Genomic DNA, 19,997 nt, shown 5'->3' with positions numbered 1-19,997 from the left:
AAGGCATTTCATTTCTTCTGCACATGTTCCCTGTTCTCTAGCATCTATTGCACTGCACAACATGGGCATGGGCGTCCTTAAATAGTGTTGGCTAAAAATAGTCACTCTGTAGGACTTTTGCGGCAATCCGCTACCCCCCAAAATGTCCTCCATAAGGAGACTCATGATAAAGCTCCAAAATGTGCTTGGCCTCATGCTCAGGAAAGCATCGATGCAAAATATGATCAGGTCCAAGTCTATACAATAAGGGGTCATCCCAAAAATAAAATTTGACTTCATGTCTCAGTTTCTTCTTCTGTTGGTATGAGTAGTCTTCTGGTACTTGGCCGCAAACTATGAAGTTTACAATGTCCGCATACCATGGAACATTAACGCATACCGACATAAGTAGCTCGTCAGGGAATCTTTCTTCAATGTCTTTTTCTTTCTTCTGAACCTCGCAATTTTCCAGCTGTGATAGATGATCTGCGACTTGGTTCTCAGTGCCCTCCGATCCTTAATCTCTAGGTCAAATTCTTGTAAGAGTAACACCCATCTTATTAATCTTGGTTTCGCATCCTTCTTCGTCATAAGGTATTTGATCGCAGAATGATCAGTATACATCACAACATTTGTTTCAATTAAGTACTGTCGAAACTTCTCCAATGCAAATACCACTGCGAGCATTTCTTTTTCCGTGGTTGTATAATTTTCCTACGCAACATTCAACGTTTTGCTGGCATAATAGAAAGGATGCAAAACCTTGTCTATGCACTGACTCAAGACTGTACCCACTACATATCCATTGGCGTCACACATCAACGCAAATGGTTGCGTCCAATCCGGCGCAATCAGAATAGGTGCGGTGATGAGCACATTTTTCAGTATGTGTAATGCTTCGGTGCATGCGTCATTAAACTCATATTCGCGGTCAATCTCGAGGAGCACACTTAGGGGCCTTGCGATCTGAGAAAAGTTGCGGATAAATCTTCGATAAAACCCAATATGTCCCAAAAAATTCCTAAGTGTTTTCACATTGACTGGTGGTGGTAACTTGGAAATTGCATCGATTTTCGCTTGATCAAATTCCAATCCTGCCTTTGATATCCTGTGACCTAGCACGATCCCTTCTTTAACCATGAAATGGCATTTCTCCCAATTCAGAACAAGATTCGTTTCAACACATCTTTTCAATATTTTTTCAAGATTTGATAAACAGGAGTCATAAGTGTTGCCAAAAACTGAAAAGTCATCCATAAATACCTCGACTGACTCCTCTAAGAAATCTGAAAATATTGTCATCATACACCTTTGGAAGGTACCTGGTGCATTACAGAGTCCAAATGGCATGCGACGGAATGCAAATGTGCCGAATGGGCACGTGAAAGTTGTCTTATCTTGATCTTCCGGTGCAATCGCAATTTGGTTATACCCTGAGTAGCCGCCAAGAAAACAAAAGAATTCGTTCCTCACAAGTCGATCTAACATTTGATCAATTAACGGGAGTGGAAAGTGGTCCTTCTTTATGGCCAGATTTAGTTTGCAGTAGTCCATACAGATTCTCCACCCTGTAGTTGTCCTTGTAGGAATTAACTCATTCTTGCTGTTGGTGACGACTGTCATTCCCCCTTTCTTTGGAATGCATTTCACTGGGCTTACCCAGCTGCTATCAGATATAGGGTAAATGACGCCTGCATCAAACCACTTCACTAGTTCTTTCTTCACAACCTCCCTTATGGCAGGGTTCAAATGGCATTGCCTCTCTATAGATCCTGTTTTTCCTTCTTCAAGACGAATCTTATGCATGCAATACGATGGGCTGATCCCACGAATGTCTGCTAAGGTCCATCCCAAGGCTTTTGCGTTTTTTTTAAGGATCTGAATAAGTGCTTCCTTCTTTTCTTTGCTTGGTGAGGTAGAGATTATAACCGGTAAAGTGTTATTGCCTCCTAAATAAACATATTTGAGGTGCACCGGTAATGGCTTCAACTCTAACATGGGTAGTTCTTCTAAAGATGGCTTAGTACGTTGCGTTGTTCGTTCAGATAACTTGATTATTTCAAATCCTGACTCAGTTTGTATTGCGGCGCAATTTTCCTCCCACATTGTGCCGATCCCAAAGTATTCTTCCTCCGATTCATTCTAAGGCTCGTGCCAATGTTCTTCCTGCAGTTCCCCAACATATGGACAATTTTCCATATCACTTGGGTATTTCAACACATTAAGAATGTTGAATTTAACTTGCTGATCGTCGACCCTTATGGTAAGTTCTCCTTTCTGTACATCGATCAGTGCTCGCCCTGTTGCGAGAAATAAGCGACTCAAGATGATAGGTACCTCAATGTCAGCTTTATAGTCTAATATGATAAAGTCAGCAGGGAAGATGAACTTATCTACTTACACAAGTAAATCCTCTATTTTGCCCTCTAGATGTGTTATTGATCTATTGGCCAACTATAACGTAATTGTGGTGGGTCTTGCATTGCCGATATTTAACTTTTTGAAGATTGACAAGGGCATTAGGTTTATACTTGCCACCAAATCACACAACGCATTTCCGACTTCTTTTCCACCTATCAAGCATGGCAATGTGAAACTCCCAGGATCTTTCATTTTAGTGGGGATATTGTTCTGAAAAAGCGCACTACACTCATATGTTAATGCGACCGTTTCATTCTCCCCGATCTTCCTTTTGTTGGCAAGTATGTCCTTGAGAAATTTCACATAGCTCAACATTTATTCCAAAGCTTCTATTAAGGGAATGTTGATATGTAATTGTCGGAGAACATCCAGGAATTTCTTGAATTGTTTGCTGTCATCTTTCTTTCGCAGCCTGGATGGAAAAGGTGGAGGATCCCATCATACTTCCTGTTCAATTGGTTGTTCATTGAGGTCCTTGGCTTGCTGTGTTTTAAGAGCTGGAGGTTGCAGTGACTTTACATTTGAGTCTTGTTGAGATTCACTCTTTGTAGAGGTATTTCCTTCTAAACTGGTAGTTCTATTGTTCATGGTTGATTGGTCATCATTAATGATTATGTCTATTGGTCTTCCTATTGAATCCGGTACTGGTGGCACGGGGACCATTGTCTTGCCACTTCTCAATGTTACTGCTTGACATTGTTCTTTACCGCGCGGTCCCGATGCTCCCGAGCTGCTGGGAAGCGTACCAGGCGCTTTATTCTTAAGTTCGATCGCAAGCTGTTCAATCTGTACCTCTAAATTTCTAAGGGAGGAAGCTTGCGATTGCTTGATTGCCTCATTCTTCTCAATATACTGTTTCAATAATGTTTCCAAAGACAAGGTACTACAAGAGGTGTCAGAAAAGGACGGTTCGTCGTAGGGTTGTACACTCTGAAAATTACCTTGCTGTGATTCTGATTAATGAAAACTGAAGGATTGCCTCGATTCCCAGGATGACTGCTCTGATGATTACTTTGGCCCCCTGGTTATGATTCCCTTCCCAACTGAAAGTTGGGTAATTCTGCCAACCACGGTTATAGGTGTTACCGAATGATTCCTTGTGAATAGAGTATACGGACTGTTGATTCAACGGGCAGACTTCCCCTGAGTGCCCCTCTTCGCATTGAACGTAATTTATTGTGGCCGCTTGCGTCAACGCATTGGCTTGCGCTGAACTTTGAGAGAGATGTCCTTGCTGAATTGCCATAGGCTGTAGGAGTGAGGTTACTGTGGCCATCTGGTTGGCCAAGGTGTTCATTGTAATAGCTGGTACAATGGCTTCTACTCTTATTTGATCCGAACCTCTTTCCTCATACCCGTTATCTATCCACTTATTTGTATTTCGCGAAATGTGATCTAAGATGAGCTTTGCTTCCGTATACGTCTTGTCCATTAGTCCTCCTACTGTGGAGGCATCAGCACTGCTTGCGTTAGCTAATCTAAGTCGTTATAAAAAGTCTCCATCAGAATTCAATCGGGAATCCCAATGTGCGGACAGTTCTTCACTAATTGTCTGAATCGCACCCAGGTGGTGCTCAAAGTTTCATAACCCTTCTGTTCAAAATTCAAAACATCCCTCCGTCTTCTTGTGTTGATGGCTGGAGGGAAGAATCTATTCATAAATCTTTCGACCAACTGATCCCATGCGTTGATTTCATTTGGCTCTAGTGACTGAGCCTACCTCCTTGCCTCATCCCCCAGTGTATACAGGAAGAGGTACAATCTAATTCCTTCGGGAATCACACCAGGTATGGAGAATGCGTTGTACATTTCTAAGAAGCTGGTCAAATGAGCATACAGGTCTTCTCCTTGTAGACCTTAAGGCCTAAGTAATTATATGCGATATAATTAAACGTTTAAATTTATTGAAATTAAACGTAATTAGACAGTTCAAAATATTTAAATAATGATTTAAATATTTATTACATGAATAGGATTCATGTTTGAATTAGGTGTTTTATTAATTTAATATTTGTATTAAATTATTATTTGATTAATTAAATTTGTTTAGTTAATTAATTATTTAAAATAAATCATTTTTCAATTTGCAAAATTCAATTTTAGAATTGAATTTTAGTTTTATTTAATTTAATTTTAATACAAAATTAAATTAAATAAAAATCTGAAATTTTAAAAATGATTTTTTAAATGTTGAAAGTGGGTTTACCCCAATTTCAAATTGATAGTGGATTAATCCACAATTTAACACCTTTCCCACTAAATTAAGTGCAATTTGATGTGTCGAATTGTTGTAGCTTAGTGCTTGCATGTTTAATTTGTTTAAAATGGCTGAAGTTTTGAAGGTCAAATTCGTGGAGATATTAGCAAGGATTTGAAGGAAATCTACAAAGATTGTACTTCTAAAATCCTCTTTGTAAAAACTTATTTTTTAGCATGCTTATCACTCAAATTAAGTGTAGTTAGAGTATTTAATGATTTTGTTAGCTTCCATTTTATGCATGTTTACTCTATCAATTGATATTAGAGCATGATTTAAGCACTCAATTAACATTAATTTTGAGTTTTGTGGGTGAATTTCTAGACATGCATGTTTTGGTGATTGGTATGGTGTTCATTTAGCTTTGGCATTAGATTCCTCTTTAATTATGTTGTTGTAATTGTAATTGGCTCTTGATTGATGAGCCTTAATGTGTGCTTGAGAGTCTTTACTTTTATTGGAGTCAATAGAGTTGAAATTAAGTTGTAATTGAAGATTGAAGCAAGCTAGCATAGTTGGAAAAAGTAGAGCTGAAGCCACTGCCAGACAGCATTGCAATGTTGTCTTTAGAGCATTGAAACATTGTTCTTCATGAAGCCGAGGCATTGCAACGCTAGGTTGGAGCGTTGCAACGATGCTCAACCCAGCCTAGAAACATGCGCGCATGTGAACTGGTTCGTGGGAGGAGTCTGGTTCGACCGGTTCAACTGCCTGGGGTCTCGTTCAACCCTATTTGATCTATTCGGCCTCTTTTAGAGCATCGAAGGGTCAGTTCGGGTCGAGTTGGGTAGTCCAAAACTTCTTTGAAACTGTTTTTGAATTGTTTTTATAATAAATTAGTTTATTTGCTTGCTTATGATGCCAAAGTTGGTCCATATCAATATTATTTTAAATATTTATGCATGTGATATGTTATATTTAATTCAAACATGTATGTACATATTGTATGCCATGTAGATTTAAAATCTCGCCATAGGAAAGCATGTTATAAATTAGTTATAATATATAATAGGCATGATTAGGGCTTCATAAGTTTAATATAATTGTTGTATTAAAGTATGAAATGCTTATGTGAATGTTATAGTATGTGTATATGTTTTTATAAGAGTTATAAAATGAATTAGACATTTAAAATCTATAACAAAGATAAGTTGTATGCTCACCTAGGTTTAATAACAACTTGTTTTAATAGTTAAAAATAGGTCGTTATCTTATAAAACACGGTTACAAACTCAATCGGTTTTGAATTCTGTGTAAGGTTGGAGGTACTTAAGTTGAGTACAAACTCACTCGGTTTATAATCCTATCTAATTAGACATTCAAACATGTATGTTCATCGACAGCGAGTGCGCCGCCATGTAGTCTTTATATAAACCTCAACTTCTATCTCTCTGAGTTTTCCTCTCATGCAAACTCTCTCTACCTTTCTTTTTCAACCATCTGCAGGAACCTCAATCGACATCCTCTATCACTTCTACTGTTGTCCAGTCACTGCCGCCCATACCATCCATCAGGAAATTCCAGCCATGGGTGTCACTTGTAGGTTCGCCTTGTGCAAAATTCATCATTTCTCTTCCAAATTAATGAACGCTCAAGCTGGAAAATCTATGTTCACATTAGAGCTTTCTCAATCTTTGAAATCCAGCTCATTTCGTCTTTGTTAGTGAGGTTCTTGAAGCTGAAGCAAAAATCCAGATCGAGCATCCGAGTATTGGTTTCCAACTCGAACTTCATGTTTGAATCTTCTGCAACATAAAATATTGAGAATGATGATGATGGAGGTCTTGTTTGCCCTTCTGGTTATCGGCCCATGCCAGCTAATCGCAAGCTGTGGACTCCTCACAGCAGGTAAAATGTTGTTTAAGTTTCACATCTAGCACTAGCATAACTATCTGTCTCAATTCCAAATTTCTTGCTAATGCTCACTTGAATGATTGAGGCAACTTTCACTTACAGTATTTGTGAAAAACCCCTTGTTTTGTATCTATGAACTGTTATCCTAGTTCATCTTCAATTTAAATACCCAATGATCAACAATTATCGTGGTTCATTTCATGAACTATTTGTTTATTCTTTGTTTTGGCTGTAACGAGATACCTTTGTAAGTTTGAAAGATTACATTATTGACTCTCGTAGTTATGGGGTGTCCTTGATTTGGTAGGTCAACATTTTGAGGTGGTTGAGTAAGAGATTATAGGTCAGGTAATGGATTATTATTCAACAAATTACCTGATTGTTGACTTTGATTCCTTTTTCTTTTCAAATTAAGTTTTATGAACCCTAATTGAATGTGATTTTGTACTACAAATTTTGTATTTAAGACATGGAAATGGTTCGATATATCGTGTTGGTTCTCTCTCTTCTAACTTTAATATTTATATAATGTGTGTTTTCATTGTTTTTTTTTTTTTTTTTCTTTTGGGTTTTAGGTATTTTCAAGGAATTTTCCTTCTCGTGACCATGAAGTTTTCATGTTCCATAAATTGAGGTATTTGAGGTTGAGTTACTATGTGAGTTGTTTATGTTCATGTACCTTGCCAAATGAATTCAATTACTATATTCTTTTCTCTTAGTTATTTGGTTACTGTTGTCTTTTCTATTTGGTTACAATTATTAATTTTCTCTTAATTTTGATAAGCTTAGTTGTTAGGATACATAAGTTTGTTTTTCGAGGAGTTTATGTTCATGAGTTTTGTTACTTTATTATCATGTATTTAGCTTACATATAAGTAAAATGACTCTATATTAACATTTAATCTCTCTTATTCAGCTAGTGAAAATACTCTTTAACACACCAAAGCTTCTTAAAAGTAAGTTATTACCCTTTTTTGATATACAAGTGAAAGTTATTTATATCTAACAAAATTTTAATATTACTATGTGGCCCTTGTGAGCTTTAGTAAAATTTCATATAACCACAAGGAAGAGCTTTCTATATGTGTCTATAGTCGTTAAAACTCTCCTTGTAAACATGTATGAATAGAAGAGAGGAAACTTAAGAGAGTGACATTTGTATTTGAGAATTTGTAGCTTTACCTTTGAGTTCAATCGATAAGAATATTCTCTATAAAAGCAAGGTTGCATTTAGTTATTGAAATTAGTCATGGTGTTAAATGCGTGGAAATTTTTTGTGTGGCTTAGTTGATGATGGATTGCTGTTAATTTTTATGAAGTGGATTGTTGTCAGTTGATGATGAAATTCTAAAATTATTAAGTTCAATTTCTTGTAGTCTCTAACTTTTGGTTTTTATTATTTCAATATTGATTTAAGTTATTAAGTAAACTAATTGTAGTTCGGATTGGGTAATTAATTGATAATCTCTGAATTTATACTTAGTGACAATTTCATACAAAAAACCAATGGAAGTATTTGATCCAAAATGTCAAGGATGCCCTGACTTATTACATTTAATATGAAAGATATAAAAAAACATCAAATGTATTGTGTAACAATTGATAATCAAATAAGAAATGTTTATGTTTACTTTATGTAATAGTTGGTAATAGTAGTTGATAATCAAATAAGAAAACATCAACTTTATGTACCTTTGATATTAAAGTGTTATATGAGATGGAAATACTTTTATTAAGTGTTTTTTTATATAGTTGTTAAGTTGATATATGTGGTATGAGTGTTGATATTTGAAGATATGGGTTGGACATGGATGTTACTTCGTCATTTTGGAGATATGGCATAACTAAGACTTGTTCATATGAGATTGATAGGTGTAACTTTTGGAATTTTTCTTACTGGGGGGAGGGGGGTTGATGTTTTTGAAAATGTGTTCATATGGGTATGACAATAATGTTGAAATTCATTCTTTTTTTAATTATTCATTTGGGTTAATTGATGCTTCAATTGTTCATATATATGTGTTGTTTGTTTATTTAGTTAATAAATGATTATCCTCTCCAATTAAATTGTATCATTGTAGGACCTCAATCAAGAGCCATTATAGGTAATTTTTTAATTGGTAGGAGAGTTTCTTGGAGGCACTATTTAGACTTAAAGTTATTGGTTCTGTATTCTCTTTTGTTTGTAGATTTCAAGGAGTTGAGGATAATATCTATGAGGCTTTGATTTTGGAGTTACCTAAGAGTATTGTAGTGCTTGGAAGAGGGTGCAGTTTCTCTTTTTTATTATTACATATGCTCTGTGTTTTATGATTAAGGATCATAACTCGTTTTTTTTGTTATTAAGTATATTGTGTCCAAATGAGTTTTATTCACTTGTTGGGTAAGATAGTTTGTAACTTTTGTATTATTTATGAGGTTGTTAGTGTTGTAACATTGAAAGTATTAATATAGAATTGTAATTTTGACTTATATATATATATATATATATATCAATGTGATTGTTGGATCTCAAAATATGAGCAATTATGTAGGTAATTTTTAAGAGTAAATTCTAAAAAAAAAAAAAATACAAACTTAACAAACAAAACGTATCAAGTATTAATTAAGTTGTCAGTTTTTAGATGTCAAGAAAAAATTTATATTTGACAACTAAAAACTGTCAAGTTATGAAAATCTTGATTCATAATAAATGTCAAGAACTTAGATACTTGACACTTAAAATAAGTAAACAAATCTCATATACTTGACAAAAATATATCAAATAAATTACAGGTTGACATTTTTAGCCAGTCAAAAAATTTCTCTTATTCTTGACATGGGATTACTTGACGTTTTTAAAAACATCAAGTAACATTGATACTTGACTGCAAGAAAACATCAAGTAATATAGTTTTTATAGCAGTGGTCTGGTTCTAATGGTAGCAACATGAGCAATAACATTCGACTCACGCTTAACCTGAACAAAGGAGCACACAACAAAATTTAAAGCAAGAAGATGAATTTCCTCTACAAAACATTGAGCCTCGCAAATGGAAAAAGAAACACCAGTGATGAGATTGATCGCCATTAAGCAGTCCGACTCCAAAATGATTTTAGAAAAACCACATTTCAGAGTTGAAGACCTTTCATTATTGCTTTTAACTTAGATAAAGGGCATAAAAAACTACTTTAGAATAGTTAAAAGCAATACCTTAACTCACGTTTGGTTCATGGGAATAAGAGGTAGGAATGTGAAATAATATTCTATCACCATGTTTGCTACAAGTTTTTAACTTTGAAAATGAGAATATCTTATTACAAACATTTTATATTCTCATTCATGGAGGTTTTTCATAACTACCTAAATAAATAGATGAGTTTTTCCATTTCTATTGACTTTTCTCTCTCTTACTTTTTATCTTTTCATTTTATTTGTTTTTCATTTTATTTTATTTTTTTTGATATTGATTAATTTATCTAATTTTTATAAGTATGTTTAAATTAGATTTATAATTGACATATATAATTAATTTTATTAATAATAAGGCTAATATAATAACTTATTCTATTATTATGAATTAATATGAAAAACCATAATCTTTTTTTTTAAAAAAAAATATATGAATAACCATGATTATATTTGCTTAAATTTCTTTTTATTGGTAATATATATTAACATCATAAATTATTTTTAAAAATTTTTAATTAATCTTTAATGAAATATTAATTAATTAAATAAGTTTTTTTTTCCAATTAAACAACCTTGTACATTTGTATTTCTAGTTTTAATGTATAATTATAGTTATTTTTTAAAAATTAAAAACATTATTTGATGACTTAAAATCAATTAATTTATATCAACTTCTTTTATATATATATATAAGGCTTATAATTGACATTAAACAATTAGTTAATTAACTCTTCAATTAACAAAACTACCGAATGTGCAATAAATGTACAATAAAAAATTAAATTAACTACCAATATTTTTTAATAAAAATTGATAATATAAGTATGCAATAAAAAAAATTTAATTGATAATAAATACATTAAACTGGGGAATGAGTGCGTTAATTAAAATTTTAATGGTTTAAAATTGATTTAATAACTTAATGTAATAAAATAAATTAACAAACAAAAATTAATCATCAAAATTAATTTTTACTAATTTTATACCTATAATTGCATAAAAAGGTATAATACATTCCCAGATATCCTATTCTTATCTCCATACATAACCAAACACAGTTGTTCGCATGAGGTTTCTGAAGAAACGTGTTTCGTGGAGTTGAACTTGAGTTGGTGTTGATGTTGGAGTTGATTTGATGTGATGTGGTTCGATCTCTAATACTTGATTCTCCGATTCTCTCTCAGACGGATGAATATGCTTGACTTGGAGAAGGAAAGCATCGAACATTCTTGAAGTAGAAGTCTTGGAAGCTTGGAGTAGAAGTCTTGGAAGAGTATTTGTGTCTTTAAAGGTCTTCTGTCTTATAGGAGTGCAGCTTTAGGAGTCTTGGAAGCTTGAAGTAGAAGTCGTGAGAGTATTTGTTGTCTTTCAAAGGTCTTCTCCTTATTAAGGAGTGCAGCTCAAGAGTCTTGGAAGCTTGAAGTAGAAGTCTTGGAAGAGTATTTGTGTCTTCAAAGGTCTTCTGCCTTATAGGAGTGCAGTTTCAGGAGTCTTGGAAAGAGTATTTGTGTCTTCAAAGGTCTTCTGCCTTATAGGAGTGCGCAGCTTTAGGAGTCTTGGAAGCTTTAAATAGAAGTCTTTGGAAGAGTATTTGTTTTTCAAAGGTCTTCTGCCTTATAGGAGTGCAGCTTCAGGAATCTTTGGAAGCTTGAAGTAGAAGACTTGGAAGAGTATTTTGTGTCTTCAAAAGGCCTTCTGCCTTATAGGAGTGCAGCTTCAGGAGTCTTGGAAGCTTAAAATAGAAGTCCTGGAAGAGTATTTGTGTCTTCAAAGGTCTTCTACCTTATAGGAGTGCCTCTGCTTGTTCAGTGAATTTCCCTCTGGGTCTTCTGAGTGTAGAAAATGCTGCTTTACAAATGAAGATAACTTCTCTATTTATAGAGTTCTCAGGTGGGCTTTGTGGGCTTGGTTGGTCCATGGGGCCTGACCCTGGGCCCAATTAGTTGGTTTTGGGCCTGATCTGGAATTTGGGTTTAATTCAACTTTTTTTGTAGTTTGGACTTTAAGCCCAAATAGTAATATCAAATTGGACCAATTTAATCTCATATGATTCATCCGCATGACGTCATCGAAACTTGTTCTTCAATTTAATTCGGAACATGTATCAACTTCTAATTGGACCCAAAGTCAAATGATTTAGAAATTCGTCGTTAATTTAGCAAACGACGTGGTGACTTGTTGATTGGTTCAAAATTCTCATTCAACAAATGCCCCTTTTTCGAGATTTATGCACGTATAATGGGTGGATGAATCTTGAAAAAAGTAATTTGAGATCAAAGTATGAATTTTTACTCTTTTAATTTGGTGCATCATTTATGATCAAAATATGAGAATTTAGCTCAAAATTTGATTTGAAATCTTGTTCGTTTGACACACTTTCGCTAAGTAAGCTTTAATTTGAACTAAAGTAGGATTTATGTTCCACTTTAATTGCAAATTTAATTTAACTTAATTCGAATTCGAAATAGAATTTGGGGTGAAATTGAATCTTGATCAATTTTGGTTTGAGATAAAAATTTTGGGATATGCTCAATTTTACTTGGAAATGAGTATAGAACTAAGGTTGATTTAAATTTGAGATAAAAATTTGGAATATAGCCAAATTTTGACTCGGCATTTTATTCATAACTCAAGATCAAGGTTAACCATTTTCGAATATTGATAAAATTTGGGATATGGCCAAATTTTAATTTGGGACGGATTTGACATTTATCTCACCCGATTTGGCTGGCTTGAATTTAGAATAAAAATTTGGATTAGAAGCTTTAGACTGAGATTTAGAATAACAGTTGATTTTAATTTCAATTTGAATGGAATATAAATTTGAACTTAAATAAAAGAGATTTTGGAGAGCCAACGTATTGGAAGACAACCTTACTAGTGAGATCAGGCCATTATCAGCGATACCTACCATTATCAGTGAGATTAGGCCATTACTAGTGATACCAAACCATTACCAGCGAGATCAGGCCATTACTAGTGATACCAAGCCATTACTAGCGAGATCAGGCCACCACCAGCGATACCAAGCCATTAATAGCGAGATCAGGCCATTACCAGCGATACTAAACCATTACCAGAGAGATCAGCGAGAGCATTTCGAGCGAGATTGTGGGAGAGAGCGACACCAGCGAGAGTGAAATTTTGGAGAGAGCGACACTGAAGAGAGCGAGATCGTGGGAGAGAGCGAGATTATGAGCGAGAAAGTGGGGGAGAGCGAGAGTGGAGAGAGCGAGATTTTGGAAAGAGCGACACTGGAGAGAGCGAAATCGTGGGAGAAAGCAAGATCAGCGAGAGCATTTCGAGCGAGATTATGGGAGAGAGCGATGCCAGCGAGAGGATTTCGAGCGAGATTCTCCCTTTTTATTATTATTATTAATAGTTTTTTTCTTTTTTTCTTTTTTTTTATCTCAAGCAGCCGTCTACTTTGTGGTTAACAATACCAGCCTTACCGAGATTTCCTTCTCCATACTGTTGGCTTGATTCTCTCAAGTCTTAAGCTCAAAACTCCTCGCCGTTGAATCTGGGGATTTAAAACTCCACCGTGACCTCTAATTCAGGCAGCCTCCAATCGAGCATGATCTTTTTTGTTGACTCTTAACTAATTTCAGCAAGAATCGGAGTTCTACAACAAAATAAACAGTATTCAGTTCGAGTAACCTGTGATTTTATCAGATTTCAACTGATTAGTAGAAAAAAATCCCATCAAACTTAGCTATATAAATACTGGCAGGACGCATGCTCTTCTTCATCTTGTAGTGTGATCTCCTTCGTTCTTACGTCCTTTGCAGTTTGAATTGTGATTCTCTTTCGATCTTACGTTCTTTACATCCTTTGTCAATCGGACTCGGATTGCAAATCAGCCTTGAATTGCAGTAGGAAGCTGTAAGTGAGGAGAAGGGAGAAAGAAGGAAAGATGAGGAATTAGGGCTTCCCTTCCTTTTTGTTTTCATATATATATATCTAACTTACCCTTTCTTGTTCTGAGCAGGAGTTGAAGTATAACTCAAGAGTTTTTTTTAAAAAAAAATCTTGTCGGCCGTCGGTAATCAGGGTGGGTTTTTTTCATATCCGTGTGCCCGGCTCCTTGGTGTGCATGTTCTTCCTCGTATTCGTGCATCTTGATCATCATGGGAGGGGCCTCGCAAAGGCTTACAACTCTCCCATTCGATCACCCTAGGAAGGATCCTTGAAAGATTTTCCTTTAGCACCGTTCATACATCCTGATCATCATGGGAGGGGCCCCACAAAGGCTTACAACTCTCCCATTTGATCACCCTAGGGAGGATCTCGAAAGGTCTACCTTGTAGCGCCACTCGTGTATCCTGATTGTCATGGGAGGGGCCCTACAAAGGCTTCTCCCATTCGATCACCCTAGGGAGGATCTCGGAAAGGTCTACCTTGTACGCCGCTCGTGTGTCCCTGATCGTCATGAGAAAGGGCCCCACAAAGGCATACAATTCTCCCCATTCGATCACCTAGGGAGGATCCTCAAAAAGGTTTGACTTGTTTATGTTACTCCTTGATCAAAAATTTGAAGATAAGGGAAATATGCCATTGAGTATTTGAAAGATGAGGCGGATATGCCATCAAAACCTTGAAGATGAGAAAATGTGCCATCAAGATTTGAACGGAGTCAGGTTGGCTTAGAGTTGATCTCGCGTACAAGGCGGAGCCAGATGGACCGGAGTTGTCCTCGCATATGAGGTGGAGCCAGATGGACTAGAGTCGTCCTCAAACATATGAAGGTAAGTAGACAAACCAAACTTGATCTCGCATATTGAGTGGAACCACACCCACATTTTTGGAGAGGAAGCGAAGCTACACAAATTTTGGAGAAGAGGTGAAGTTGTACCAATATTTTGGAGAGGAAACGAAACCGCACAAGGACTTGGAAGATGGAGCGAAGTCGCGTCATCAGTTTGAAGATGAAACGAAGCCACACCACAACTTAGAGATGAAGCGAAGCCGCGTCATTAGTTTGAAGATGAAATGAAGCCACGCCACGACTTTGAAGATGAAGTGAAGCCGCGTCATTAGTTTGGAGATGAAGCGAAGCTGCGTCAGGATTTTGTAGACCGAGTCATTGAAGATAAGGTCGAGCCATGCACACCGACCTTGAACTTGAAGATGGAAGTGGGGCCATGCATGCCAATCTTGAACTTAAAGATGGAGAGGTATCAACGAAGCATTTGAACTTAAAGATGGAGAAGCATCGATGAAGCCTTTGAACTTAAATATGGAGAAGCATTGACGAGCCCTTCGCACTTGATTTTGACAAAGCATCGAAAAATTCTTCGAATTTGAGTTTGATGAAGCATGAAGCTTTGGCAGTAGGCTTGACTTTGTGACTTTGAGCATGAAGATGAAGCATCGATGGAGCCTCTAAACTTGAAGATGGAAGAGCGAATAAGATTTCTTTTAAAGAGGAAGCGAAGCGCATTCCACGTGTGTGCCTTTTATTTACCGTGCTGGCTCCTTATGAGGGATGAATATCTTCAATCCATTGTGTTGCCCCCAATAGGGATGAACATCTTCAATCTAGAGTGTCATTCTTTAACGGGGATGATCAACATCTATCTTGTAGTGTCATACTTAGGTGGTTGTGGTACATTTTCTGATGGACTAAACTTAAATTTTTTTAAGTTTCCTTCGTGCCTTTAAAGAAAGGAATCAAATCATGACGTAGTTGAAGTTTTTTTTAACTGAACTGAACTTGAAGTTTCTTTCAAGCTGCCTATATACCTTTCTTAATGATAGGGATCAAGTCATAATGTAGTTCGAAGAGAATTTTTTTTCTTTTTATGCGTGACTAAACTTAAATTTCTTTAAGTTGCCTACATACCCTTTATAATGAAAGGGATCAAGTCGTAAAGTAAATCATACAATTTTTTTTTGGGCCGTTCACATTTTAAGCCCATGTGGGCTAGGAGCATCATGCAGTTTAGGCTCGTGCGATGAGGAGCTTCTTCATTTAAACTTCAAAAGCTCTTATTTCATCATGGTTTTGATTATCCTCTTCATTTGTAGGATTCGTCAATATGATGAGTTTTGGCTTCACTATCAAGGAACCTTATGTAGTTATGTCAACAAAAAAATTCCTCTTCATGCGTGAAGGGACACGACTGTGAATCTTTTCGTCGTTATTTCATGGAATGATGTTGGCTTCAAGATTTTCATCCTTCCTTTACGTTGATCGCTTGTTGTCTTGAGACGATCAAAAGCAGATGTTGGAGGTTGATCTTTCTTTGATGTGGATATACTTAGCCTTTTGAAGGCTGAAGTTCGAGCAGAGGTAGTCGTTGGACATTGGTCTTCTTCTCCTACCGTGGCCATACTCAATCTTTGAAAGACTGAAGATCAAGCACTTGAAGGCTTAATACGATCAAAGACAGAAGTTCTTTGCTTCATTTCTTCTGAGTCTTTGACTTCTTCAGCAGTCACATGATTGTTGTCGACTTCCACTATGCCGACAGTGTGACATGCAATAACTTCTGATACTTTCTCTAGATGATTATTGAGAAAGCTTCTTGGGAGAAATTCTGCTGAAGTTGCCGACCATCGGAATTGAGAGAAGTCTTTGTCTTCTTTCTTAGCGGGCTTAGGCTTCCGTGTCATCTTTTTGCCTTTCTTTTTATGAGTCTTGTTTCTTCTTCTATATCTTCTATAGGAACGCGACTCTTTTTGGGTGGAGTTTGGTTGTCTTCTCTTTCGATGAGTCACTACTATCCACCCTTAGTTGTCATCTTCAAAAAGCTCATCTTTCTTTTTGGAATTTGTTGTTTGAATCTCTTGTTGGAACCCAACAACTATAGGCTCGAATTCTCCAAACTGTATCGGACTTTGTCTTTGAGCATGGAACACAGACAGTATTGGAACATTCGAAGTCACTGCTACTGTAGCGTGATTTGTCTGAGCTACTTCATCCAAATCTAGCTCAATCTTCTTTTCACGAGCCAACTTCATAATTTGTTCCTTCAGCACGAAACACCTTTCAACTGGGTGACTAATAACCTGACGATACTTGCAGTAGTTAGGATCATCTATTTTTCCTTCTTGTTCCGGCCGCTTGCATTCCAGTAGCTGAATAAGTTCCTTCTTTAGTAGTTGCTCCAACATATCTACCACATCAGAGTCAGGGAATGGATAAACCTTCTCTTGTCGTTCTTTAAGAGTTGGACGATGCTTCTCGCCCTTATTGTGCCTTCTTTCAAATTTTGTTTGTTTTCCTTTGGAGGAAAATTTCAGCGGGGTCACATGAACAACCATAGATTCTTTTGTGGCACTATCCACGATCTTTTCAGTGCCCTTGGCATCATTTTTGTATTTTTTTTCCCTTCAGAGACTAGGAAATCTTTAATTCCCCTATTGACAATGCTCAGCTCCACATCATGAGTGCGTGTTGCCAGCTCCTCAAACGTACGAGGTTTTATCCCTTGTAGGATGTAGAGAAGCTCCCAGTGCATGCCTTAAGTGTACATCTCCACTGCAGATAATTCAGTAAGTCTATCTTTGCAATCCAGACTTAAAGCTCTCCACCGATTGATGTAATAGATGACTGTCTCTCCCTTCCACTGTTTGGTATTTTTCAGCTCCATCATGCTAACAATACGCCTTGTACTGTAGAAGTGGTTCAGGAACTCCCTTTCTAGTTGTTCCCAACTGTCAATCACTTCTGGCTCCAAATCAGTATACCAATCGAAAGCATTTCCTTTTAAGGTACGAACGAACTGCTTGACTAGCTGGTCTCCTCTGGTTCCTGCATTTTCATAGGTTTTAATGAAGTGTGTAACATGTTATTTTGGATTGCTCTTTCCATCGAACTGTTGGAACTTTGGAGGTTGATACCCAGCTGGCATTCTCAGGTTGTCAATTCTCTTGGTGTATGGCTTGGAGTACATAAAGGAGGTTTGCAACGGTCCTTCCTACTGAGCTCTTATGGAGTTTGTGATCATATCCTGGAGTGGTTGAATTGACAGGGAGGCAACAGAGGTGGATTGTGATGGCTGACTTTCCTGCAAGACAGTCTTTCCTTTGTCATTGGCTTTTGTAGCTGGGGATTGACTTGATTCAACAGTATCTCGAGCCTGTATCTGATCTCTTAAAGCAGCAATTTCATGATCTCGCTCCTTTACAGCCTTCATTGGGAGGTTTATCTTTACCTCCATCTCTGCCATGGTCGACTCAGTTGTTACGTCAGTCATCATGACAGACACTACATCAAAATGTGATTTTTTCTCTAATAGATCAGTAATAGAAGCATAGTTTTCAAATAAGGGATTTTCTCTGATGACGATCCCGCCTTTAGGAAATTCCATCAGCTGGCCCCAAATTTCCTCCGTGATGACAGAGCTTAAGTGTTTCTTGCGACGGTAGCTTTGGATGTAACTTTCTTTGGTGCCATTTGTAGATTTGTTTGAATGCTGAGAAAGAGATAAGAGGTAGAGAGGCCCCACTGGGTGTGCCAATTTGTTCGCACGAGGTTTCCGGAGAAACGTGTTTTGTGGAGTTGAACTTGAGTTGGTGTTGATGTTGGAGTTGATTTGCTGCGATGTAGTTCGATCTCTAATAGTTGATCCTCTGATTCTCTCTCAGTCAGGTGAATATGCTTGACTTGGAGAAAGAAAGCACCGAACGTTCTTGAAGTAGAAGTCTTGGAAGCTTGGAGTAGAAGTCTTGGAAGAGTATTTATGTCTTCAAAGGTCTTCTGCCTTATAGGAGTGCAGCTTCAGGAGTATTGGAAGCTTGAAGTAGAAGTCTTGGTAGAGTATTTGTGTCTTCAAAGGTCTTCTGCCTTATAGGAGTGCAGCTTCAGGAGTCTTGAAAGCTTGAAGTAGAAGTCTTGTAAGAGTATTTGTGTCTTCAAAGGTCTTCTGCCTTATAGGAGTGCAGCTTCAGGAATCTTGGAAGCTTGAAGTAGAAGACTTGGAAGAGTATTTGTGTCTTCAAAGGCCTTCTGCCTTATAGGAGTGCAGCTTCAGGAGTCTTGGAAGCTTAAAATAGAAGTTTTGGAAGAGTATTTGTGTCTTCAAAGGTCTTCTACCTTATAGAAGTGTAGCTTCAGGAGTCTTGGGAGTCCTCTACTTGTTAGTGAATTCCCTCTGGGTCTTCTGAGTGTAGAAAATGTTGCCTTTAAAATGAAGAGAACGTCTTTATTTATAGAGTTCTCAGGTAGGCTTCGTGGGCTTGGTTGGTCTGGGACTAACCCTTAGGCCTAATTAGTTGGTTTTAAGTCTGATTTGGAATTTGGGTCCAATTCAACTTTTTTTGTAGTTTGGACTTTAAGCCCAAATAGTAATATCAAATTGGACCAATTTAATCTCATCTGATTCATCTGCATGACGTCATCGAAATTTGTCTTCAATTCAATTCGGGACATGTGTCAACTTCTAATTGGACCCAAAGTCAATGATTTAGAAATTCGTCGTTAATTTAGCAAAAGACGTGGTGACTTGTGATTGGTCTAAAATTTCTCATTCAAAGTCATTTTTTATTTTCAAATATCTTATTTCCAGACTTATTCTCAGACATCTTTTATTTTCAGACATCTAAAAAACCTTAATCTAAATGGCTCCTTATAGGAGACCCAAATAAAATTGCTAATTTCTTTATTATTTAAATTTGTTAATTTGTTTACTAATAAAGGGAAATATGGTATAATTACGCAACCCAACTCATAATAAATTATATAAATTTAATTTAGAAAGATGTGAAGAGACATTTACATTAAAATACAATATTATTTAAATAATTTTTTAAACCTGTATATATTAATAATAAGTTTTAGGTTAAAATATTACTTTGATCTATATACTTTTGGATTTAGTTATTTTGGTCCTTTGGAGCTATTTTGATGTATTTATAGATGTAATTGACCTAGAAACCCTTTCCTTACAGTTTCCAAGTTGTTTTAGGTTTCTCTTTTAACTTATTGAGCTTGGGCTTACAATGGGCATGCCATGTTTGGCATTTTGCTAGAGTCAATTTCAGCCAATGTTGAGGCCAAATACCTCACTTTAGCTATATTTTATGCTTACAATGGTTACTTGGATTGGGGATGCCTGGTGAGGCTCGGACTTGGCCAAGGCCCAAGTTAGTCTCTTCTCCTAGGCTCATGCTGTCTTTTCGACTTTATTACTCATGTTCTAGCTAAATGTTGTTTGTGTTATTTAATATAAAATCACCCGTAACATATGTAATAACTTAACTCCATTTTAATTTATTTCTCACATAGGTACTTATAGACATATACAAATATTTTTTTAATCATTATAAAATCATTTTACAAAAATTGATTGAATGAATTTTAACTTA

The 19,997-nt window shown here is 36.3% G+C and overlaps 1 protein-coding gene across 1 annotated transcript; it reads right to left on the bottom strand.

Moving 5' to 3' along the window:
• Window positions 1-2,121: 2,121 nt before the first annotated feature.
• On the bottom strand, window positions 2,122-4,209 carry LOC120079717. Its single transcript, XM_039034053.1, has 5 exons — window positions 4,121-4,209; window positions 3,413-3,878; window positions 2,845-3,252; window positions 2,511-2,688; window positions 2,122-2,336 (listed from the first exon to the last, which is right to left on the bottom strand). The coding sequence occupies exons 1-5, from the start codon at window positions 4,207-4,209 to the stop codon at window positions 2,122-2,124; spliced, it is 1,356 nt and encodes a 451-aa protein (XP_038889981.1).
• Between the last annotated feature and the right edge of the window lie 15,788 nt (window positions 4,210-19,997).

The sequence above is a fragment of the Benincasa hispida genome, chromosome 1 (assembly GCF_009727055.1).
Source record: "Benincasa hispida cultivar B227 chromosome 1, ASM972705v1, whole genome shotgun sequence".
In the NCBI taxonomy this organism is placed as follows: domain Eukaryota; kingdom Viridiplantae; phylum Streptophyta; class Magnoliopsida; order Cucurbitales; family Cucurbitaceae; genus Benincasa; species Benincasa hispida.
Note: the sequence above shows the minus strand (reverse complement) of the source record. Positions and strands in the feature narration are given on the sequence as shown.

Coding starts and splice junctions, on each gene's coding strand:
- LOC120079717 (XM_039034053.1), bottom strand. CDS start 4,209: ATGTACAACGCATTCTCCATACCTGGTGTGATTCCCGAAGGAATTAGA. Junction 3,253..3,412: donor ATCATAACCAGGGGGCCAAA/GTAATCATCAGA, acceptor TTATTGAAACAG/TATATTGAGAAGAATGAGGC. Junction 2,689..2,844: donor AACAACCAATTGAACAGGAA/GTATGATGGGAT, acceptor AAATTTCTCAAG/GACATACTTGCCAACAAAAG.